A 26,820-nucleotide genomic window follows, 5' to 3' on the forward strand; every position below is an offset into this window, starting at 1 on the left:
ATAAATAGCACTACTATTGTAACTGACCAGGCGATACTTCTGTTTCAGAGGGTAAGTTGCTGTTACCATGCTTACACAACAGTTGATCTTTAATATAAAACATTAATAAAAAAATCCCAAACTAAACCCAACCAAATAAAAAAGAAATTCTTCAAGTGTTATATACCATATATCACTTGATACATGATATATGTATATAAATAGTATTTAAAAACTACACTACTTTTAAGACAGAACAAAATAAAATAGTTCTCTTAAGGATTAATTACTGCAGAGTAATCCATGTTTGCTCTGTTCATCCTCTATTGGATTCTTATTCACTACGGCTATGAAACAAAGAAACTAAATTGAAATTAAAAAAATATATCAATCTATCATGTGGGATCATAGCTTTCACATCTTGTTAGACACAGAATGTTTTGTAAAAAAAAATTCAACTAAAAGTCTCCCTTAAATTTTATTGGTCAAATCTGCTAAGATACTGCATGATATGACATGTTCATAATAAAATATATCAGATGAGATGTGCCTAGAGATACCCGATGAACTAATCATGATTATGCTGAAAGATGAAAACGTCACAAAGCAATAAGCAAAGACATGATCTACAACCTCAGTCTTACTTGAATTTCCTTTATTGCTTTGTATGAAGTGTGTTTTAAAATAAATAACTGCATTTTCACTCCAAATTAGGAAGTCTCCTTAGGCAGCCTCTATTCTGTAGGATTTGATCAAAACTGGTGATTAGGTATTTCTTCATCTAAGCCACACCTCCCCTATAGTTTATCTGGGAAGTAGATTTGATAGGAACCTTAGGCAGGTGACAAACTTTACCTTCCCAGGGGAAATTTGCCCAATCTCTCCACGTCCTTATCCTCAAAAATCACAAAGCATCCTAAGGATTTTTAGTAGACTGATCCTACTTATATTTTCTCATCCTGAGATCCATACGAAATATCACTTCATGTGTCAAATCACCTCTGGTTAAATGCTATACTGAAACTTTATTTTTGGTTATTGTTACTTTTCAAAAGAAATGCAAACAATTTCATGAGAAGCAAAACCTAATACTATTGCTGCTGCAGTCCTTTTTTTAATGCATATGTAATATGGGAAACCATGTCAAAAGAAGCATTTGAATCTTAAAATTTAAATGAATAGCATTTCACAAGCCAAGAATGGCTTTTGAGACTGACTTTAATTTGAATGTAAAGTTGTTTTTTTCTAAAAAACAGAACACAGGACTAGTCCAGAGTTTCTTTTTAACATGTATTTAGTCTTTGCTTAGGCAGACTTCTACTATCAATAAATATGAGGGTGCTTACAGGCTAACTGTGAGTTTAAAGACCTAGTTTTCTTAGTTACATTGAAGTGGGTTCACAGAATCACAGAAGGGTGAGGTTGGAAGGGACCACAGCAGTCCCAACCACCAGCTGGTCCAACCTCCCTGCTCAAGAAGGATCATCCCAGAGCACATGGCACAGGGTTGTGTCCAGATGGTTCTTTAGTATCTCTAGTGAAGGAGACTTCACAACCTCTCTGGGTCTCACACAGTAAAGTTCTTCTGCATATTCTGGTGGAACTTCCTGTGCATCAGTTTCTGCCCATTGTCTCTTGTCCCAATGCCTGGCACCACAGAGAGGAGCCTGGTTCCATTCTCTGGACACTTTCCCTTATATACACAGATGAGATCCCTTCTCAGTCATCTTTTCTCAAGGCTGAACAGGCCCAGGTCCCTCAGACTTCTGCCGTAAGACAGATGCTTCAGTCTCTTAATTGTCTTTGTTACCCTCCACTGAACCTGCTCCAGGGGCTCCATGTCTCTCTTGTACTGAGGAGCCCAGAACTGGACACAGCACTGCAGATGCAGCCTCACTAGGGCTGAGTAGAAGGGCAGAATCACATCCCTCAACCTTCTGGCAATGATCTTCCTAATGCAGCCCAGGATACCAATGACCTGGTAGATTTGTAAGAGTGAAAGAACACTTCATTCTCTAACTGCAAGTTTACAGGTATTTCAGTGTAAAGCCCCGTTTGTTATGGAGAACAGTACTTGCCAAACAGTCAACTCGCCTTTTGTTCTCTTGACTCCACATTAAAGAGTGCCCCAGAAGTCACCAAAGGCAGATGTCACCAAACCAGACTATTGGGGATAATAATTTGGGGTCATCAGGTCTTTCTGAAGCACTTTGGCCCTGTCATCAGTAACTTCCTCCCTCTATTTCTGATCTTGATGGATAACTATTTGCAGCAGCTCTGTTTAATGCATCTTTGGTGCAGTACATGGGGTGAAAATGTCTCAGGAGGCTAATCACAAGTTGTTTCTAAATGAAAACTGTGACATTTAAAGCAATAGAGAAAGTCATGTAGTCAATAGTTCTACTCCCTTCCCCTCACATCTTCAATCTAAACACATTAGATGATCAAAGGATAGGAAAAAGTGTATTTTAATCTAATTTTACCTCTGTAGAATGAAGTAAAAAGAAGGTCAAGTAAATTGCCGGACTTTGTATGGAAGTTTGTAACAGTTTTTCAGTATCACAGCTGAGTGGTTCAATTTAAATGACTCATGAAATCAGTCTGTCTAAGTAAAACGAAGTTCAACCCTTTACTTTAGATACTTTGACACTTTCTCAAAAATATAGAACAATGTATTTTCTGATGTCCCTCAGTTTAGTTTGTGTGCATGTTACAACTGAGACCAGCAGCAGCTGCCAGAAGCTTTGTGTTCTTTATTGTATTAGAGTTGAAACACATAACTTCAGACCTCAACAGTAAATTGAGAATAAGTATTCACCTGAAATATTAATAGTAGTGCCTGATCCTTGTCCCAGCAAAATGGTGCCCCACTTCGAGGCCATCCTCAAGAAGCAGAAAAGGCTATTTTTCCAATCTGTTGCAATAATGACAGTTTCCATGGGTGATCAATGAGATGGAAGAAGGAATAAACGAGAAAGATTCAGGCTTTGGATACACAGTAAGACCTGCTCTTGCATAAAAAACTATTTTCCAGTCAGGCAGTTGAAGAGGAATCAAAAATCCAGAGTGGCTAAAAGCTCTGAAAAATGGGAAAAGTGCTGGGCAGATTATCCATGGGCAGCTGGATGTTTCTAAGGTAACACAGCTATCTTGTCTTGCAGGACATACTTCAGGTCTAAGAACACAAAATGGGGTGAACGGAAATCACTGCTGGCAGAGTTCAGTGGGATGCTGTGCATAGATCTATAATTTGTCTAGTACACATAGGTTCTCTATTTCCTACACCATGGAGCTTTCTTCCTTCAAGACTTGCATTTCAATCACAGCACATTCAATACAGAGGTTCACACTGCACACTGGACTACATATCTTTCTGAAATTCCTCCCATTTTTTGCAGGTCCCTTATTCAAACAATTGAACAATGCAGAAGAAGGGCAGAGAAGCTGCGGAGCTTTCTCTACTTCCCAGCCTGCTGGTAACAGACAGGTTAGCTCATGCATATAGAAGAACCATAAAATATAGCAATTTGTCTATAGTAGATTTTTGCTTCTAAAAGGGGAGGAGTCCAGAGTAGAGAGGAAAAGATGAGAAAGAGTGGAACAAGTGTGCATTCGATACATATATGTTGCTTTCTTCTGAAAGAGTTAAAATTTGGAACAAAAGAAAAAAAGCAACATTGCATTGTGATCTAAATTATGAAAAAGTGCTTAAAGAGCAGGATTTTTTTAAAAAAATTGCTTCTGTTTTTCTAAGTTAATACAAGAAAATGTTTCCTACTTATAGCAAGGCTTCAAATATGGAATAACTTCAGTTTCTTTGAACTATTAGCTTTGTCTCATTAGTCTCATGGTAGTTTAGATGTAACATCAGTGTCTGGAATAAAACGTTCTGCTAAGCATATGGTGCCAGAATATTCCACGTCTGAAAACTTCTAACATTTCCATGCCCTTTCATGCTGAGACTGAAAAATTTTCATCAGATAAGTGTAAAGATAATGTCCTTTGCAAAATATCTGTTCTCAGGAGAGCATGTAAGAAGTGTAGAGAGAAGAATTGGTAAAATGAATAGAGAAAGAGCATATCTGGATTCTCTGTATTATTCCATCAACACAAACTTTATTGAAATTAAAATAATAAAAAGGTTTAAATTCAGAGGAACTGGTGAATTGTTTTTCTTCAAAAAATATTCAAAGTGCTCTTAGAAATCAGTGTTTATTTTTCTGATAGATTTTTTGCTTTTGAATTAGTAGTCTGATAATATGATAGTTTTCAAGCCTAAATTAAAATACAAGAGAGTGATCAAAAGCGAGATAAAAATCTTTATTGATTATTCTGAGCAGTTTTGTTGTATGGGCTGAATTATGTGAAAAAAACATGGTTGGAGGTGTGCTTGCAAACTTTCCATGTAAATGTTGGAAAGACTTATACTGTTTAAATAACAATGCCTGTTCACACAGTGTAGAATATTAAAACCATCTACTGAAAAAAAAGTTTTATAGTATTTCATGTATTTATTAATGCTACATTTTTTAAAACTGGTCCTGTCTTTAAAGTCAGGCATATTAGGCCATGACTAAGACAAAGCTGCTGTGTGCAATTATATTGAAAATAAAGGGAAAAAAAAGTTTCTTAACTCTACAGTTGAAGAAACACACTTTGAAAGCACACTAAAATAAAGGAAAATATGGTATATAAACACGAAATGCACACAAGTCATTTACAGACAGAGAGGGGAAAAATATTTGGTCTTTTTAGGTCATTCATCTAAAATATTTTTCATAAGTGCTGAAGAAAAGTGGACGTGAGTTCTGAGCAGGAAAAAATAGTGAGAGATATTCGATTACCAGAAAAATTTCATGCATTTGTTTCCTAGTCCTATAATGCTATTAAAAGCATTATGAAAAGAAATTGGGACCTTGGACTTTATTTTTTGGGGTCAGAAGAGATGAAAAACCTACAGCCTGTCATTTAATAGTGTGGTTTATATTTATGGCATACAAAACAACAGAACCTTCTCATTGCTCCCGCATCACAAAGGCCCCCTAAGGAGCAGCAACCTAGTCTGTTCTTAAAACACATTTCAAAGGGAAAAAATTGACAGCTGAACTCACTGGAAGATGTTTTTAATTCCTAATGAAAGATTACAGAGGTTTGTAAATTCTTCATCTTGCTGTGTATACTGTTGTTTATGCAATACTAGCTGTGGCAGAATATATGGCCATGAGTTTTATTTTTTATTTCTTTTTCTATCCATAGATATCCTTTGGCAGAGTGAAAGTGAAAGTCAGAAGTAGCTAGGAAAGTCAATAAACCACAGATCCATGCTGACTACTTTTTCTGCCCTTTTTCTTGACACTAACCTGCATTTATTCTCCTTGTCCTAGAAAAAGAAAACTAGCTATTTTGCTTAACAGTTCTAGCATTCTTTAATTACCAGTAAGCTCCCAACAATACTGAAAATGAAGTACAGGTCATAGCTGCCTGTTTATTGTCTTGCCTTTGCTCTTTGGCAACAAACAGAAAGTTTATTATCGTTCTTATCTTTTGGAGCTCTTAAAGAACCACTTAAAGTCAGCTGCAATTTTTCTGTCTAGAAAGATGGAATATATCAGATATTTAGTCTGATACTCAAAAAAAAGCACCATGGCAAGGGCAAATAATAAGAGCAAATAAATTCTAATAATTTGTCTTTTATCGAATGGCATTTTCACCTAAAACTTTAATGCATGAAACATCTAATGTCATGGCAGATCCTGTTCCTTCTTTAACACTGTCAAGATGCTTAATTTTTTTTTATGGTAGTAAGATGTATTCGTGAACTAAAGAGCATCACAGCTACAGATCTTGCTACATGTCTAATAAGCCCTTGAAGTGAGTCAAGTGCTGCCACTCCATACTGAAGGTAAAGATTATATTTTTACCTTCAAAACCCCTGCACTTCCTTCTGTCTTATAGCAGTTTCAGAGAGCTTTGTCTTCAAGCAAGGGAGATTTGGAGCCAACTGATATTTGCAAAGATAAATTCCACAGAAGCCTTTTGACACTGAGTTGCATTTTCTGACTCTGGAAGTCATCCTTGGCTAACAGACTATGGCACCTTCTGTATCAAATACTCAAGCAGCAGATCATAAAGAATTCTACTCATTTGAAAAACAGGAGATATTGAGAAAAGTTTCAACATTAATAAAAAAATAAAAATAAAAAAACCAAAACCACAAAGAACATATTTTCTTATCTAAAGTATTAGTAGACCAGCATTTCAGACTTTGAAAATGTTGGGTTAGTGTATTTATTTTCAGTCCATGACAGTCACTAATCGGTTCTTCTTCTCTTTCTAGACAGTAACTCCCTAACTTCTTTACTGATTTGTTGTTCCTTGATTCAGTAGAATTCCTCAGATCCTGTAGTTACACACAGTTGGTTTCTTTAGAGAACAGTCACTGTTTCTTAGACCTGGTAAAATATTTTCGAGACAGCTGCTTATCTAAAGCCATTGCATTTGTTTGCTACAAACTACCTAACTACACTACTCTAAAACCAAATCATTAAAGAGTTTAAGAACCTAACAGAGCCATACTTAAATTATCTTACTACGCAGGTCATAGCATTTGTAAGCTGCTGCAGATCAGTGCTATAACCATCACGGATGGTTTGAAATAGTGAAAAAGCTGCAGTTATCTGGTCTTTCTAGTTCTGCTTAAGGAAAAGTTTACTTTTCAGAGACAGAATAAAAGATAAGTTGCCTGTCAGTCTGTTATGCCTGATGTATCCTATTAGTTATAGTATTTTTATTAAATGGTTATGCTTGAAGAATTTACTATCATCTGCCTATGATGGAGTTTAGTATGGAATCAAACAGCATGGTGGAACAGAGAAAATTAGGATAGATTTTTACATTCAGTCATACTGCATGGTGAAAATCTACAATTATTTTTACAATTGGAGTTAAATAAGAGAAATAATGTTCATTTTCCATATACAAACAGCTCCTTATATATTGTTTACTAGATTGTTATTTGAAATCTGCAGATATATCTCCCCTCCTCACTTTTCTTCACTTTAGAAAAGTGAAAAATGAGAGTGAATTTCAGCAATAATATGTCTAATTTTTGTTGTTTCAAACCTGAGTATATTCCTTTAACCAAGCAGAAGGGTTTCATATTAATGTCTGATTTCAAGATTAGACAAGATATAAAAAAATTGAAGAAGTTTTCCTATAAAATCTCTGACTTCTTAAAATTGACCCCTATAGCACCTGTGTTTTTATCCAAAGAAGGATCATAGAGCAGTTAAAGGGCTGACAATTTTAATAGATGGATTTTACAAAGCATATTATACCATTATTTATTAAGGCTAGATTGATCTCTTGATATGTAAAGTTAGGCATAATTCATTTTGTTTTGCTCTCTTAATTCCTGACAGATAGGATTACATCAAAACTATTTTGAATATTAAACAGACAGAAATTTCCTTCAGCAATGTAAGAAAAGTAAACATATCATAGAAAGAGTCTTCAAATTTGAAAACAATTGTACTACAAATATAAATAATCAATATTTTTAGATGTGTTCTTTAAAGAAAGATGGATCTGAAAGCCAAAATTACATCTGTTTTTCACTGGAACCCCCAGTCTTACCCTGGTTATATATATAACATTTTATACAAAATTCAGTAAATGGTGTTTTTTTCAGTATTGTGAAGTCATTTTACCATACCTATATCATACTCTCTAAAATAACACTGATCAAGAAGGGATCATACAACCCCACATCAAACCCCGATGCACAAAATTTTATTAAAGAATAACCTATTCCTCCTCAAATTTTCAATATGTAAAAATATAAGCTAAGTTTAAAAGCAATATTCACTCTAAAATTGCTGCACCCTGCAGGTAAGTTTGATTTTACCAAAAATCAGCACAAAACCCCCTAACATATACATCCTCAGCTGCCCTTACAACCTTAGAAACAGGTACTTTTAGAGGAGTTTATATCATTTAACAGTGCACAGGAAAGAGGTTGGTGGAATTTCAAGTAGGTTTAGAAGCCTGGGTAGTGCTTCACAGCACAGATATAGAATACCAAGTGCGATGAACCTTGCCCTGAAAGTGAAGATGAAACTTTTATGTTAGAAAGATGAGTACTCAGAGAATCCCAATACACTGACAAATGGAGGGAATCTGTATTTCCCCTTATCTTTAATCCAAATTCTTTTTGAAAAGAGAAAAAATAGAATTTTATCTTCAGTTAGCAGAAAATTGATTTTATCTGTGTTCAGCTATTTGTAAATTTGTACATATAATTAAAATTATTTTAACTCTCACATATCATGCACAGACACATATGCACTGTAAATAAAATAACAATGTCAACAAGTATGCTAGTTTTCTCCTGGTCAGATAAGTTCACAGCTGAGTTTTCTAAAGAATATCAAACCTTAGATTACAAAAGATCTTTAGAGCTCTTAATTAAACCCTGACAGGAAGAAATATAACATTGTTATTTAGAAGAAATTAGGTAGAAGAAAATAATGGGTTTGACCCTCTGTTCTTACAGTGTTTTCATGCAAATGTGATGTAAAAAATCAGAATTAGCATGCCCGGTTTTCCCAAATATGTAGAACATATGGAATGAAAATGTTCTTATTATTTCTTTAGTAGATTATACAATCCAGACATACCATACTGTACATTCATCTGCTATCTGAATGATATATTTTTGTCATTTTCAGTGAGATGATAAAAGAACTGCAACTATATCAGAACTGTAAGTGGAATAACAGCAGACTAAATGGTGATAAAGCAGCTGGTACACAATATGAGTGGGACTTAAATTTGAAAATATCCATATCCTTTTTTGTGTGTGAGAGAAATGCAATCCAATTTGTGATTTGGATCTCAGATGCTGCAGCTGCCATAGGAAAGCTTCCTGCATATTCTTCAACCACACTACTCCGTCTCACTTTAGTTTCTCAAGATCAAAATGAATGCTCATTGCCTTGGTAAAATCCTCCCTTCAGTAAACACAATTCCTGTCTCTAAATTCTTCCTCTTACAAGAGTGGTGATCTTCAAAAGACCTAACTCCAGCCCTTTGCTCAATTGCAGAGACCTAGGAGATTTGTTACATTTTTGTTCACTGAACAGAGGATTACCAGAAATTCTTTCATAAATGCTGACTTGCCAAAAGCTAATGTTCTTGGTCTTGAATTATCTATGGAGAGAACTGTGTTAGCCATCATACCTAAGTCCCTTGTTCTGGCTACTCTGGGGAAAAAAGGCTAAATGTGATTTTCAAGTCCTATATGTGCTTAATTGCACATTTAACCCAATTTTCTTTGTTGTTTAATTGCTGATTTAGGCTTAGATGTAATGGCATTCCTACCTTTCTAGTGAAAGCTGTGAGCCAAAATGAGTCATGCCAATATCTCCTAGTGCATCTGCCCTTGGTTGTGAGGCTTTTTACCTCACAGCTCTGAAATCATTCTTCACTGATGTGTGATCAGCTATTAGGTTTTTTTTCCTGAAACGGAAATCAGGTATTCAAAAGCAGTTTTCTGATATCTGGCATTATTTGAATGAATCACAGAGAGGAAACATGCAAATGTGTGCACTAGTATATGCTGATTTTCCCCAGCTTCCTTAAGGTCAGAAGTCTCCAAGAGGTCAGAGTCTATAGGTGAAGTTTGCTTCATTTGGATAATAAATGGGAATGATGAGAAACAAGTGTCTTGGCAATCCATTCTTTTCTGGAGAAATGGAAGGTAAGGTCTCTCTCTGTTCACTGGTTTTCTGTACAGCCTTACCAAGTGATATTCTAAAAGTAGTAAAAAAACTGAGGAATAAAAAAGTCCTATATACAAGGTTCCCAACTAGTCACACAGTATGGAAAACAAATCCTGAAATATGCAAGCATTTTACGTATATCATATTACTACCCACAGGATTAGGAGTGTGATGGAGTCCAGAACACAAGGCTGGACTCCTTCCTGGACTCTATTCCACTCTTCCTGGACATATCAAATGCTTTGACTGTAGTTCCACCAGGACTTCAGAATTTCATTAGTGTATTATATTACTCAAAGACCACACAATAATCAGCCTTTAGCTGACTGTATATGTATGTAAAGCAAAATTAGACTGCCATACCATCAAATTTGTCTGGAAAAACACAAAACATTTTATAAATAGTGTAATTAAATAATACTCAACACCATATTTAAGTGGTCTGTGACAGCTAATGACAGCTACATGCTTTCTCAGAGATACTTTTAATCTCTGGCTTCTGAAATCCCTGAAAATTATAAAAAAACCTCTACTCTTAAAATTCTTTCAGTGCATCAAAGATTTAGGATGTCCTACCATTTATGAGCGACTCAAAAGTGCTGTTTTTTCATAGTCAAATATATGTATATGCACACATATTCAAGTTCATGTATATACATTTGGCTTATATATAATTACTGGGTGCAAAATAATCCAGTGAAAAAGTGACTGTATAGGTACTGCGTGATTTTTCAAGTGCATTTCTCAAATTTTGCAGAGTAAGGCTTTATCAAGACATTTCAAAACAAATGTCAGGAAAAAAGAACCTTTATAGTATCAACTCACAAACATGTTGATACTATAGTACTAGCAGTACTAGCAGTACTAACCTGCTTCATATCGTTTACCTTAAAATACAAAATATGTATTACTTTTAAAAAGTCAGTGCTCTTGAAGACATAAATGGATTAATTTACCATTCACCTGGAAACTGCCCTGAAACACTTCTGTTGAAGTTTCACAACATCATTATGGTACTTCAGGAAAATAAAAGCTCAATCAATTAAAATAGCAGACAAGTCTTGCAATGAAGGCAGGAAATATTTGTTTCACTATGTTACTAAGGTCAGTGACCAGGTGCATCTGCAAGCACCACTTCTCTAAAAAAGTATCTGACAGTTGATGAAATAACAATTTCACTGATTTCACTTAATTTGCAATATAATTTTTAGCATAAACTGGATAGATAGCAAATATACATGGATATTTATAGCAATGGATTAGGCATAACTACTTAGTAATCAATGGTCTGTCATACAGAGAGGGGTCATTTATATTATTTTATATTTCTGCAGAGTTAGGATCTTTATCAAGTTAGTAAACCAAATTATTTTACTACAAAAATGGTCAGCTACCTTTATTTTAAAAGTGATAAATACGAACATGGATTTTCCCATGAGCATCTTCTTTGAACTTGTGACTTTCCTTTTCTCTTTAAATGCTTAAAATACACTAGGCATACTATTACTCTAGTAAATGCCACCACTGTAATGCTAGAGACTGAGTCACAGGCCACACTGGAGTCACAATGATTTCGTTTAGTAATTCTAATTGACTGAAAGAGTTCAAATTGTTCTTTCCTTAGAAAGTTGTTTGAAGAGATAAGGTCACATTAATTTTGGCTAAGAATTAACCTAAAGGTGTAACCATGAGATCTACTACTGCCTATTTTCACTGACATGCCACCATATTTCCCTAACATAGTTTTAAAATTAAAGATGCCCATACTCACAAATCAGGGTATTTAGAAAAGTTCTCAGTATGTACCAATGAACATCAAACTCAAACAGTACCAGGGGTTGGTCTTAGAGACTCTAATGCACATCAGTTTTCTCTGTTTATATGTGAAAGCAAAGAGTTGATGCAAATTGCAGCAAAATATAGATTACAGGGGAGAATATATATTTTTCCTTTATTTTCCACTTCTAGCAACACATGTAAAAATTTTTACAGATAAATTTTTACAGATAATATTGCATTTAAGTAGAAGATGCTTATATGAAGAGGGAAGAGCATTTCAAACTAAATAACCTAATGAAATCCTCCATTTGTTGAAAAAGATTGGTCTTTCCACTGTTGTTTTACAAACAATTAGAGATTAATTAGATTAAATTTTACGCTAATACTTTACTGATATTTTAACGCTTCCAGAAGACAAAGCGCCCTCCTATAAATTGCCTTTGAATAATAAAAAATCATGTGTAATGGAAGGAGAGTTGGTTTCAGAGACCTGTTAGGAACCTCCTCACAAGCCAAAGGTGAGAAAGAGGATGAAATTTGGCCTGAACCTCAAACCTGCAATGGAGTTGGGCTGCTGAAAATAAGGAACTAAGATGTAATCTGTGAATCGTTGTCCTACTGATGTTCCTGGAAGAGTAAGAAAGGAAGTAGGGAACTGTGAGAAACTTCCAACAGTAGTTTTTCTGTTGGGAGATTTTTTTGTTTCATTTGTATGGATTTTTTTCCTCATATTCCCTGCTGATTTACCCTGAGCTTAAGAGTATAATTCTGCATAATTTAATTCATTTAGCCTATCTGCTGTCTAACTCCCAAAAGAAGAATTGACAACCACTTCATACTAATACCTAAACAAAAATGTGTGGTTTTAAACTGCAACTTGAAATTATTAAAAATCTATGACAACAAAATACCCTGCAAGATAGGCTAAAAGTTACCATTACTGGGGAAGCTTGGTGTTTTTGGAAAAATCACATAATAAAAGTGTTGAAGATGAATAAGAATTACATAAAGAACCCAAATAAAGGTGTCTGTAATAGGTAGCAAAACAGGCTAAGAAGTTTTTTAATGCTGGGCTAAATGTGAAAAGTACATCTATTCGTTTAATATCCAAACAGCCAAATAACATTGAAATTCTAGCCCACTTGGCACATAATCCTCAATAGCTCTAATTCCAGAAATGCCAAAGGTGCTGTACACTACCGGTTGGGTCTGAAACGCCAGTAGCGAGAGTGTAAAACAAAATGCAAAGGAAAATATAAACTTTGCCTTGCTAAGAGAAAACAAATACTACCCGACTCGCTACACAAAACCTGAATGGATTCTTTTTCTTGATAAAGGCATATTTTTGTGTCAGTTTACATCTATTTATGTTAGAGAGACACTGGAAAGTAAAATCATTTTTCTTAAGTTCCTTTAACTGGAACACTGGAATCTGTGCCAGTGAATAATGAATATTGAGGAAACTGAGACTCATTATTGATTTCAGATATGACTTCTTTAGGGGCACAGCTCTGAGACAGTGAGAGTATATACAAACTGGGACAGGCTTTTATATTACTTAAGGTAAGTATTGTCTGCCTTCTAGTCACCAAAAATGTTCTGTGCTGTGCTAGAGCACAGTATGGGAAGAAAACATACTTGTTTCTATTGCATTCAGTAGCAGCCGTATTCTGCACATCATTCACTGAATCACACTTAAAAAAAAGAGGAACACAGTAAAAAAATCTCAATATAACTTTTTACATTTTACTTCCTTACTATTCAAAAGGATGCAACAACAAATAATTACCTTTGAGAGAGAGAGCAAGAAAGAAATAAAAAGATGTTATACTGTGTTCTAAACATGGTTATATTATGGTAAATGTAAGATTTAATTAAGCTTTAACTAAAAACCATGACTGATGCTTCCAAAATTACTCTCATTAAAAAAGCATAGCTATTCAACTACTCATCAGCAATACAACTCCGAGAAACAATTCAAAGCACTACTCCTCCATAATGAAGCCATTGCAGCTTCCCATCATATTTATAGGAATTCTCATAAACTTCTTACAAATTATATCTATAGAGAAGCTTTATGTGTGCTTGGAAAGATATTATATTTTAAAATAGAGGCAAAAAGTAATGTTTCTTGAGGGATGATCTGTGCAGAATTGACAGAGTCTTTAGTCTAATGGGTAACTTTTAGTTTGATATTTGTGCTCCCTACTGACCTGATTTATTTCCTTGACTCCTTAACAAATTGTTTGGTTAAATGCATTGAGATTTATACGATTATCTGAAATTTTAAAAAACCAAAATAAAACAAAACAAACAAACTGTTTCTGAATGTCTGAGATTGTTCCAAATCTGCTCATTCTTTCTTCATTCCCTTAGATTTGTATGTGAGCTGTGTTAGTTTTAGATATGTGAGAAACATGATGGTGATTGTTAAACCTGTTGAAAGAAGACAGGATTGTTTCTTCTGATACTAAATTGGAAGCTGAAGGAGAACTTCGAGTTCAGTTCTAATATCAACCCCTTTGTTTATTCAAACTTCAAAATGTTTTGGTATCTTTAAATGACCATCTGAAAATTCGCAGACCATCTCAAGCAAGCTACTATGCTCCCAGCCTAAGGAGATGAACATATGCACTACTATCATCAGATGTGCTGATGTGCTTTATTCAAGACACAAAGGTTGATGCTGACATTACTTCAAGCAATAAATGCTTGTATACATGTGTTTAGTGTAAGTTACCAATTTCATTCTTTTGCTGAGCACAATTTAGCAGACATTTAGCTTTATGCTTCATTGTTCATTACAGGACTAGACAAGCCATCCAAGGCTTCAGGTCAACAGAGGTCATATTATGTTTTCAAATCTTATGACTGAAAACACTGAGCCCATCTGGAACTCAGGTTCCCAACTACATGAAACAGAGACTCATTTAACACCCTGGAATAATTTTCTGTCTATCTACTACTAATATAAAAGTATGGTAAAGAAATTTCCATAACAATGTAAACAAAATATTTTTATTTATTTCCTTGAGACTGTACATTAATAGCTTTTATTTGCTCGGAAATATAAGATCCTAATAATAATTTTCTCCACATAATATTTATTTTAATAATAGAGTCCCAAGAAAATAATAAAACACACTGCAAATAGTACGCATTGAACAGATACATCTGAAATCAGTATGGCATTAGAGAGTCATCAGTCTTTATCAATATAATTTTACAATATTTATTATATAATTTGCCAATAAAATTTTCAAATTATGTTAACAAGTAATTATTTGTTATAATTAATAAGACTTGTTAATAATTATTATTTAATCGTATAATTATCCATTTATCAGTATTGACAAAGATTAGCTCAACATGGGGCAACTTAACTTCCTGGACTCTATCAGAGAAACACTTTCCCATAATGCGATTTGGGAGTGACAGAACTTGGCCTTTATTTTGAAATGCTGTTAATTAGATCCTGTCATTACAGAAATCAAATCTACACTAGTGTTTTATTTTCTATCAGGCAGGCAATCTGAAGCAAATTTCCCCATTATCTCAGCTCACTTCGGTTTGCATCATGATTTCAGAGTGCCTGCACTGGGCGCTTCCTTGAGGAAATGAAACTGAAAGATGACCTGTGAGAGTGAATCTGATGCTTTCCATCTATCTGTGAATGTTCAGCCAATGAGACCTGACTAGACTTATTCCACCTGGCCTCTAAACGTGGATGACACAGATATATTAGATCCTCCTCTTTTGCTCTACAGACTGACTTTTATCCTGCCACAGTACTTATTAGTGGAAACATAAACACAGGGATTCTGTTCAAGTACCTTCCCTTACACTTTGGTTTGGCTTATAGCACAAGCATATCTCTATATGTAACCACACCCTCAATGCTTTTTCAGTGCTACTGGCATCTCCTCACCACCTTTTTCTGAGCTTTGCTCAGTACCAACACTGTTATAGCTGATGGTGTAGGCAAAATCATTCCTCACACTGTGCCACCACCATGTATGCAGAATACTTAATTAAAAAAAATCAGTTTGTACTTTGTTAGGCCTATCACTAGGAATAACACGTTTCATGTGAACAAGCCCTCTTGTGGAACTGTAAAATTCCTCTTAGTGAAAAAATATGAACAGATCACTTAAGTTTCCATGAGTCAGTATTCTAATTCTTTCAATGGAAATACTGAATCCATAATCTTCTCATTTACATATTTGAGTGAATCACAATATCAACTGAACTATGTCAGCTGTCATTTCAAAACAATCCTAGCTCCCAAGTCCTCCATATATGTTATGCTAAGCATAGCTGCCAACTGGATATTGAACTAGAGAGGAACAGTTGAGGCAAAATGAAATTTATTTACTGAAATCATTACTAAGAAATCTAGTATTAAAAATCATGTGATGTATATTAACTCTGCTCTGTTCTGACTGAAAATACAACCTATGAATAAAGGTAAAATTAGCTAATGTTCTAATTCTTTCCCCAAGCCAGACATATGTATAGGCATAGTTCCTCAGAAATTCCTCAGCAAAAACTTTATTCGCATCTCAACTTATTTAAAACCATTAAAATCATACACTTTTTTGCTTGCCTTCAATCATAGGACCGTTCAACATGCCGAGTATTTTGCATTTTCTGGCTTCACTTGCTTTGTTTTATTTCTTTAAGATGGATGAAGAAAAAGAAGAAATTTTCAGATCTCCCACCTTGCAACATCATCAGCTGATGCTGTTGGTAATGAAGACACTATGAGCAAATGCTACATGAATATCAGGCGGGCAACAGAGCCTCTTGCATTACAAATTACTAAACAACGTACATAAGACCTTGAGGACAAAATGCTTTATATAAAATAAAGTTAATACTGTGCTAGGATGGTAGTGTCCTTTACTTGGTTCAATGTGTAGCAAATCAAGAAGAAGAAGGAAGTATGATCTATATCTGAAGCAACTACTAGGAATGTATTCGAAATTTACAATGAAATCAGCAAATTACTTACACTCTCCTCCCAGAAAAGGATGGGAAATCTTCTGCAGTGCTGCATAGCAAGATTGGTAATATTCATAAAGTGGAAAACCATGCCGTTTCCAATAGATTATCATCACAATTTATACAGGATGTTCACAACATTCATCTACAGAGACACAGTCTGTGCTCTCAGAACAGGCTATGCCTATATTGTTCTATTTTTCCCTATAAGGAAAACTTATATTCTGAAACTCTATACAGCTTGTATTTAGATAAGAGAATGGACCAGCAAGTATCAAACCAACACACAATAGTGTGTAATAATCCTTGGTATCCTTATTAGTCTGGAAAATATCAATATATTTCTTTGCCTAGTTTTATTTTCTATGTAAATTAGGGTAAAAGAATCCAACACTGAAAGCACTTCTGAAATAGAGCCAGAAATATGGTTTTTAGCTATGATTCAGAAACTGTACCATAATTCTATTTCTGGAATAGGAGGAAAGCACTCCTATTGCTATTCCTCCTACTGGTCTCCTGTTCTTATTGGTCATATCCACTCAACTGCAAAAGAAACAGCAGCTCTAGTTTAGCCCCAGTGCTTCTGGAAGAAAAAGGAAAGGTACTTTCTGACTCTACCTCATTACATTGCAAAGTAGAATTGGCCACACTCTGCATGACAGAAATTCTGCATAGGAAATGTGCATTGACTGCTTTGCTTGCTTACTGTTCAGTTCAAACACATGTAATAATGCTATTATGTGGACAAAATATTTTTGTATGACAAGCAAAAGAAAAATCTACATGAATATTTACTTAAGGCACAAAGACTTCGAGCTCTATCTTTCTATTTTATTGTATGTGTGTATTTAAAGATCCTGGATTCTTCATTTGGTCTAATTATTGTATTTTTGGAGTAAACAACATAATTTACAAAGTCTCTACAACAAAAAAATACTATAGACAGTTCTGTGCTCAATTATTTTTGTAATTTTTTTTTTTTTGGAAAGCATGTGTATGTGTATGTCCATATGCTTCGTTTCAACTTGAGGCTTTGGCAAGAAGGATTAGTTTTCCTGTTTTCCACTACCAAATTCATGGTAATTGGGCTAATGCTAGAACTATAATGTTTCTCATTTCTTCAGTAAGCAACCTGTGTTTCCACCCAGAGGAGGATGCAAATGTATCTATGGATCAAAACAGTCAGTTAATATTGAGTCGAGTCACCCTTCTCAGTTCATTGCATGCAGAACAACATACTCATAAAAACTATCAGACCATCTTATTGACTGGCTAGAAAAAACAAACTACAGAAAATACAGGGCCATGCAGCACTATTGATTTTTAAACAGGAAGAGGGTATGTGGTGGGGCAGCCCTGCAGCCCAATTCCAGCTAAAACTCAGAAGCCAGCCAGAAAACAAGTAGCTTTTCAGAGATCCTCCATGTGACGTGGGTGTTGACTGTGGTTAGGATATTGTCTTTCATGAGCTCTGATGGCCACAAATCACAATTCTCTGGCACAACAGAATTATGCAAAAAACCCTCCAACCCTTGTGCAGATAAAATTATTTCTCTAGATACCTAAGGCACATTAAATAATTCACAGTAACACAGTTTTAGTGCATAAAACAGGCAATAAAATATATATCACAGAATAATAATATTAAATAATAAAAAATAACACTCACTTGCAATGTAAGACCAACCTTTGTTGCCATTTGTCATTTATTCCTAAGTAAAAGGGCCTGTAAGCATATTTTTCACACTACTCAAAATTACTAAATTCCAAAATTATATAAAATCCACTTACACAGCTATAAATATTCCCAAGGTAACTGCAATGGAAATCACTTTATTATTATCTCCTCCCTTTGACGCTGCCCAGATTTTTTAAAGATTTTTTTTTGTTACATGCTAAAGCACTTGTCCAGCATTACTATTTTCAATCACAGTTAAATGTCAGAAATCTTCAAAAACTAGCTCACTAACAGCCTTTCTGCCACCATATTTATATTCACTAACACATCTTTCAAAGCTTCTGAAGTCAACTCACATGATCTGCACCAAAACGTGTTGCACATAAACCCAATTATTCAGTGGACTCCTGTTATAGCTGGTTTTTCAGTGATGTTTACCATCATTACTGACACAAGTTACCAACTGGTTATGGACTTGCAGCTTTCACAAAGAACATGACTCTAGTGCTTTTACATGATGTTTGTGCAAAAAATGTACTGTGCCAGTGTGATAAGTAAGAAGAGAAAAATCTTTATTTAGGTAAAACTAAGGGAGAAATTCCACTCCTGGCAGAGGGCTGCTGAAAGGAGCTGCCTACATGCTCAGCCAGTCGAAGGGTTCAAGGTAAGATCAGATTCCACAATTCTTCCATGGACCAGGTGACATAGCTCTGAAAGTATGCACAAATTTTTGACTATTCTGCATGTTATATATGGTATATTTCTACATGTGCAATTAAATCTGCATAGAGTAGGAACAGTCATCGAATTTTACAAGAATTTTGTGGTGATATGAGTGATCACATCAGATAGAAGGTGACTAATAATCCATCTCCATCACAAGAAATATATTTTTTCATAGCACTGGATATTTCCGCAAAAAACTTAAAAGTTCTTTTCTTTGATCTTAAATTATATTGCACTGAAATATGTAAAGCAACAAATAGTTGAAAAGTTATGGCCTACTAAACAAGAGTAGCATGGCACACCTGCCCAAAGCATAATCTAAGGATAAATGTACGCTGATAAATACAATTATAAATTCTAGCAAGATACTTTCTCTTATAGGAAAAGCTTTTTGTTTCATTTTCATATAAGATACATGAAAGAAAATAAGATTAATGAAACAGACAGTATAAAACAAGTTCTGGGTAGGTATACAGATGAATTAAACTATTAATATAGAAATTAATAGGAAAATGAATGAGTGCATCTAGCATTTCTTATAGAATGTGGGGTTTTTCCCACACAGCTCAAAATACATTGTGTACCAGAAAGCAACATTTTTGCTTGCATTCTGTTAACTCACTATTACTGGCATGCAACATTTAGTTGCTAAGAAATAAAAACCAGTAGGAATCAGTATCATGGTGATAGATATGTTTTATGTATAGAAATATTTCCCAGTTTCCCAGTAACCCCGTTTCAAACCTTTGATCAGCAATGCACTTTTACAGTACTTCATAGTATATTTATAATTTTATGTCATATGAATATTTTAGGATTTCTCTGCAGGTTCTGTAAGAAAGCAATTTTATTTCTTCAGAGGCCTTCTGATCATTAGATAACTTTAAAATATTACTTTAACCTTCTTGGGTTTCTGGAAAGACCAGCCCTTACTTCACTACTTGTTAGCAAAAAAGGAGTACACTCTAGTTGTCCTAAGAGTACATTTACAAACGACAAATCTCATCTGACTATAAAATGGGCTAGTAGTGCTCCCAAGCCTTTGAAAGTTTGTGTTTAACATTTATGGAAACTGTTACTACATACTGCTGATGCCAAAGATAAAGGTTCAGCCAAATCCATGAGACCTTGTGTACCGAGGCAATTCAAGCATGTTTTCCTCTCTCTACTGCACATGCCTGGCTCCCGTTCTGCCTATTGGCAACTCCTTTTAGTCCTCATTTGGGTCTGTGCTTAGATCTGCGCTTTAGATATGTGCTTAGCTTAATAACTGAAAGTTATAAGAGCTAAAAATACTGTTCATAGAAGTATTTCAGTTTTTTTCTTTTGCAAAGATGCTGAAAGAGAGGAAAAAAAGGCCTTTTCAGTTCAAATTCTGTTAAAATAAACATCATGTACAACGTGATGATATTTTGAATGTTCCTTTGTGCAAGTCAGTGTTCCCATATATTACTGTAGACAACCAATTTAAGAAAACAAGAAATATTTACTGGATATGATAAACACCAACAGAAACCTAAGTTGCTTTTAAGTGACCAAAGCGGCATTAGCCAATTTTCAAAAACAAAATCCAAAATTTCAAAATTAAGTTCCTTTGTGCTATGCTGTCATTAAAAAGGGAGCAACCCTTAAGGTCCCAATAAAAACAGCTCGAATAAAAATATTTTTCAGTGAATTAATATTTCCCATTTCAGAACCAATGATCAAGTTAAAAATATCTCCTTTCTAATCCAACCTTTTCTACCTGTATCATTATTTTATGCACATAAACATACAGCTAAATAGATGACCCAGCAGAGAACAAAGAATGTTACTACTTGGATTTTGCTGTTTACAATGTTCATGAAAGGTACATGCTCACTGTGGGACTGCTGGCAAACCTCAAGTAGCTAAAATACTATATTTTTATCAGTCTTGAATATAAAAATAAAGAAAATCACTGCTTTATGTTATATAGCTGCAGAAGTCTGCCAAGGTTGGCACAAGTGAATTGAGATGAAACAAGGAGATACTGAAATACAAAGCACTAAACTTTGGTATTGCTCTGCTTATTATAAAATTAAACCTTGTTCATTATAACTCCTTCCTTTCATACAATATATAACTTCTTTATATGAGCTCTTCTCATATAGTTTTCTATTTTAATAACTTTAATCAAGCATAGTGTAGGGGTCAAAGATTAAGCTTCTTTGAATTACAGCAGGTCGTTCAGGAAACATATTGAACTAAATCATGCTTTTAACATTTGCAGAATTTCAGAACAAATTTCCTGAGCAGAACAAAGGTACTAGGAATATCATAGCTTCTATACAGTTTCAGATTTAATTAGAGGCAGACATTGGAGCACCCAAAATCTTCAGATGGTTAGTCTGTCAAACACTAACTATGATTACCCTCCACCCAAGCACTCCGATAGATGCACCCCTGTATGGCCAATCTGATTCCTTGGTCATTAGAGTCCAACTTGGTCTTATTTCCTGAGAACATCAATGACACCCTGATAATAAAGTTACAACTTGCACACATGCCTTGTGTTTCTTTCAGTACTATTTCTGTTGTTGAAAGAACTAACATGTGTTATTGAATCAATGTACAATTAATTCAACTGTTTAATCATTACATCAATGTACAGTTAATTCAGTAGCTTAATCACACATCATCCACCATCAGTCAGCATTCAGGACCTCATCTCAGAAATTTTGTATTTCTTCGGTTTTGAACATGCTAAAAATTGTTTTTACTACGATTATTTTCACACATTTAGGTTAAATACCAGTGTACATATTTCAAATTAAGAACCATTATGCTGTTCCATAACTTTGCAAGCTATTTAAACAAAAGAGATTCTCCATCTCCAACAGATTCAACATAACATTTAGAAACAATAATATGGGTAGGAAAGAAAAAAGGTGAAAATACTTTAAAACAGATCAAAATAATTAATAAGAGTTGTATGAAGTCCTTCTCAGGAATTCTTAAATTTGCAAGCAAAAATTGAAGTAACTCAAGAGGGAAAGAGAAACTACTACAAACATGGTAGTCAAAACCTAGGAAGCAAAGAATGACAAAGCCAAGGCAAAAACTGGAAAGTTGCTTCACATCTCTTTATATTGCACATATGTGAATAAATAAATAGAAAAAATAATTGAAAAAGGGCACCAGAGGACAATACAGACTTTCTTTGGTTGATTTTTTTTTTTAATTTTCAGAGATTTTTTTTAGCGCTGATAACACCAAGCTGTTCTAGAACACAAACTCATACTGTCTGGAATTAGCAGCTTTACATTCCAAGGTCATTTAAATCTACGTTGTTCATTAAAGTATCCAGAATGCAACTGGAAATTGAGTTCTGCTTTTCTTTTTATTTAGTGACCCCTCAGCTCAAAAATCAGCAGAAGAAATGATTTTTAAAAGAGAATTTTGTGTATGTAGGACAATGTGTACTGTAATCACAGAGATTGCCAGTAGCAATAATACATACTGTAAAAAATACATATACTTTACTCTTAGCACTTATTTTCATAAGTTACCACAGAATAAAATATTCAAATTGGTATCACAAACAAGCATCCTAATTTTTGTGACTTTTTCAACTGGATACACTAAGAAAAAATACCTGACATCAGGAACTGTGTTTAAGAGCATAGCTACAGGATGCTGTACAGAATATTTAGATTCAGTGTGTGAAAAAAGTAGTCATGCTGTAGAGGAACACGCCTGGGGCAATCATGTCTCTGAATCACTGCCAGGATCAGCAGATCGTCACTGTTGAGAGGATGCTACTCTTTCTGTACAGCCCTCAACTATCATTTGACATCACTGTGAGAAGGCCAAGACAGTACAATTGAAAACAATGGATCTAAAAGAAGGCAGGAATGAAATGCAGTTACTGGACCTAAGGAATGGGGTACCTGGATTTTGTGAAATAAGTTTGCCATGCATTTTATGATCAACTTTTAATTGCTTCAGATTCCTTGCTCTAGTAATATACACAGGGTTTATTACATATTAAAGACATCACTCTAAAATAGAATAAAGTAATGAAAAAGACAAAACTGTAAAACAATCAGGAACAGGAAGGTTATTTAAATCCTAACTGTATCAGAGGCTGAGTTGAAAAGGCTGTTGCCACTTTAAGTAGTGGAGTGTTTGAATTGCCCTGCAGGGCCGGAGTGCTGTAAGGACCATCTGGGGCAGGGGGGTGTGTGAGGGTTTTTTTATTATTGTTAAATCTTAATGTAGGATTACACAGTTTTTCAGAGCCAAGGCACTGAAGACTGCTTATAATTAAGTGCTACTGCAAGATGTTTGTAATTAGACTGGTTTGAAATTTACAGAACATATAATACACTCTTACCTTTAGCTAAGCACACAAGCTTATGTCCCTGAATGAGGTAAAACTTGGCTTAAAACTGAGAACCTTAATAATCCTAACAATAGACTGCTGTTCTATCAATTGCACGTGTACGATTAGTATTCACATGAATCAAATTAAGCATCAGCCAGCATGAAACTACATTCAGGGTTAGCATTAAAAAATCCATACAGGTACAACATACAAAGTTTTTAAAATTGTATAATATGAGCTTGGAATTTCTGATAATGTCAACAGAATGCTTATCTGAACTAAACAGAAAGATGATGTGGGTCCAGGTGAGGAACTATAAATCTAATGAATTGCAAGATGATAGTATTATTGGGAAAGACAATCAATAGCAAAATCATTATGATTGTTATTTTGTGTTAGTGCAGGAGCACTTACATGCTGATTTTTTTTAAGGCAGTAAACTCACTGTGATGATATTGATTTCTTACATTTTTTTTTCTACCTATACAACATTAATGAACACATAAGCTTCTTAACATATTAGCTACTCTTACTCAAAGTTTACCTGTCATTTAAAATCCTTTCAGTTTTATTAAAGTTCACTTACCTGAAAAGTATAAAACCGGGTCCCATTAGGAGGATGCACTTTAGGAGAGGCAGAGACAGTGTTCATATCCGAGAATATCATTTCTGGTCACACACAGTACAATCCACAGAGAGCTACAGATGCAGAGTAGAGTGCTAAGCTCGGAGACAGATCCTTTTATACATTTAGGAAGGCAATTGGACAGAATTCAGTCTACCCCATCCATTCAGTTGTACAGTCACAGCGCTTTGAATTCCTCACTCCTACATCTGCGAGCTAAACTGTGAGGTCATTGCTCCCTGACCTCTAGCTCAGCTAGTCTGCTATAATATGCACAACGAATAAAAATTAGAAATACCAAAGAAAAGAAAGCTAGAACCTACAGTATATGGAGCTTGTGCAGAATCTGGCAATGCTTTGGACCTGCCCATCTGTTCTCAGTGATAATCACCTCCCTCCACCACAGCCTTGCAAAGTGATTATGCTAAGCATCCCAGTTAACCAATAACATACAGTTTCATTTTGAGCAAGCATGCACAGTGTAAAACAGAGGACCTCTTCTGACTAACCTGAAGCATGCCTTGTGTTCAGTTTATAGCTGTATTTGTTAACAATGATAATTTTATCATTTCAGTTTCTGACAGTTATGTTAACACATACAAACTTTCTTTAAATAACACAAAGGTGTCTTTTTTCTTGTTTTGACTGCCTTGTCTAGCAAAAAAAGGAACTGTGTATTACTCTCTAAATTAGCAATTTTTATATTTTTTATTTTTTTGGTGCTACAACTGAATACAGATAGGGAGAAATAAATATTTGTGAGGCTGTTTACAGAGCTATACTCAGTTTAAATATAATACACATTATAAGTTTCTCTTTTCTCATTCTTTTTCAATTCTTTTTTTCTCATCTTCAGTCTGAATCCCCCTTTAGGAAAGGTTTACCTAACATTACTAAGTATAACACTGGAATTTTATTCTGAGACTTACTGTGCTTAACAAAGTTACAGACCTACACCTTAATTCATTAGTTACACATGTTTTTAAAGTTATTTTTTTAAGGCTGATAATATTTGTGAACACTTGCATTGAGCATCCAAAATGCATTCATTGCATCTTTTCTTCACACACAGATCATTTGAACTACACAAAGACACTAAGGAACATAATATTTCAAGAATTTGAACAAGTGTTCCATTTACAAAAATTGAAGACTAGGGTTTCAGTAAAGGGTAAAATTGTAAAGTGGTTGCAAAACTAACTCTACATGTTCTGTGAAACACTTTGTATTTTGTTCCTAATTTTTAAAAGAGAGACACAGAAACTACTTAATAAATGGTACTTTCAAAAGGAAACTTGTCAAAATTCTAAAAGCCTGGTGAGTTTCCAGGCTGCCTCTGTTTTTCATTCTGTTTTATCTTAATGCTTTTAGCAACTGAAGATAATACAGCTTCTAAAGTAAAATTACTATGAAAGGAGTTGGGAAAGATGTAGAGATGTCTGTCTGTTTAAATGTGTATGTCAGAGTGGTGCATACTACAATAATCATATTTTGTAAGCCAAAGAGAAAAAATCCTCTTAGGCCTAGTCATATCTAACAATTTCTTATAATTACCATGATATGACTTGTATAAAGTTTCCAGAATCAAAGCAAAACTACCACCTGGAACATTTTCTTAAGACTGAGATTTCAGATTACAGCTTATTGTCCCCTCTTTTGAGTTCTTTTCCAGAAAATCTAGATGCTTGTATTCACAAAGAAGCCCCTCAACTGGTCAAATGAAAGGTACCAGTTTGTTGATAATCTGAGACTAGAACCTTTTACTATGAGCTGCTTCTTTTTTCTTTACAGTGCCTACCAAACACATGCTATTTTTCCAAAGTGCAACAAATACAGTTTCTTTCATGGACAGTTAAGATGGTTTGCCCTGAAAGATTACAGAAATTTACCTTGGAGTTTCCTCACCAAATGCATAATTTGAAGAATTCATGTGCAAAATCCCACATAAATTCCTTCAATAGACAAGCACTTTCACTACTAAATAACTGTACCTGTACCTATTAGCTTGAACTTCTCTTGTTTCAACTTTCATAACTTTTAATCCTTATTTCTACGGGGGATATAGGAACCTCAGTTCATCTTCCTATACTGCCATGTGCTAAGCCTTAAACTAGTTTGTTCATAGTTTAACCTAATTGCTCTAGTCACAGTCTCAATAATGCCTTTCACGATCATAACACTATTGCTGTATATAGACTTGTTAGTTCCTTAGTTGTTCCTCTAGGAGAGCACATTTTCTCTTAGCTGCAGCCTTCCACTGGGAACTCTTCTGGAATCACTGTTCTCCAAGACTTAGCTGCCCATTATTTGAAAAAGGCTTTTTAAAATACTGCTCCTCATCTTTTATCTGTTTTGGCTTTCCTGCTAGAGTAGAGGAATTTGTACTTTAAAAAATGACTGCCAAGCCACCACCAAAAAAACCAATCCCCCCCACCCCCAGCATTTAAGTTCCAATAAACACATCTCCCTAGCTGTACAGTATAGATCTGCACAGAAGGCACGGCATTGCTTGTAACTGTTGTTCTATCTCTCCACTAACTTTTACCTTATGAGGAAATGCTCCCAGTAATGACTATAAATTTTCTTTTACCTCACTGCAAAACAGACCACCACCATGTTCTTGCAGGATTCTCATGGAATCAGAATGTCAGAATGTTGTGATGTTACACTCAAAACAGATTGAAAATGTTTGTTTAAGAAGTGATTTTCTGAAAAATGTGAAACTAGTCTCCTGTCAGAAACCAGAGTACAGGTAAATTCAGTAAAGCATGAACTGATGCATGGCAGAATGCATGCTCACAATTACAGAAAGACTCACATTTCAGAAAAGCCAGCAGCCCCAAAGCTAGAATTCAGCAATCTCCTCGGAACAAGGAGCTGAAACCAGGTCTCCCATGTT

The 26,820-nt window shown here is 34.8% G+C and overlaps 1 protein-coding gene across 16 annotated transcripts in view; it reads right to left on the bottom strand.

The window, feature by feature from the left end:
- PPFIA2 (PTPRF interacting protein alpha 2) overlaps positions 1-26,820 on the bottom strand; it is a 327,520-nt gene that overhangs the window by 192,258 nt on the left and 108,442 nt on the right. For 2 of the 16 annotated variants that reach the window (XM_032689693.1, XM_032689692.1), the window contains exon 1: positions 23,883-24,301. The exons of 11 other annotated variants lie outside the window; for them this stretch is intronic. In XM_032689693.1, the coding sequence (XP_032545584.1) occupies positions 23,883-23,963 (81 nt within the window). In that variant the 5' untranslated portion in view covers positions 23,964-24,301. Of the gene's footprint in view, positions 1-23,882; positions 24,302-26,820 lie in introns of those variants that run through there. 3 more of the 16 variants (XM_032689695.1, XM_032689696.1, XM_032689698.1) reach the window with 2 other exon arrangements.

This window comes from Chiroxiphia lanceolata, chromosome 5 (genome assembly GCF_009829145.1).
Source record: "Chiroxiphia lanceolata isolate bChiLan1 chromosome 5, bChiLan1.pri, whole genome shotgun sequence".
NCBI classification, from domain to species: domain Eukaryota; kingdom Metazoa; phylum Chordata; class Aves; order Passeriformes; family Pipridae; genus Chiroxiphia; species Chiroxiphia lanceolata.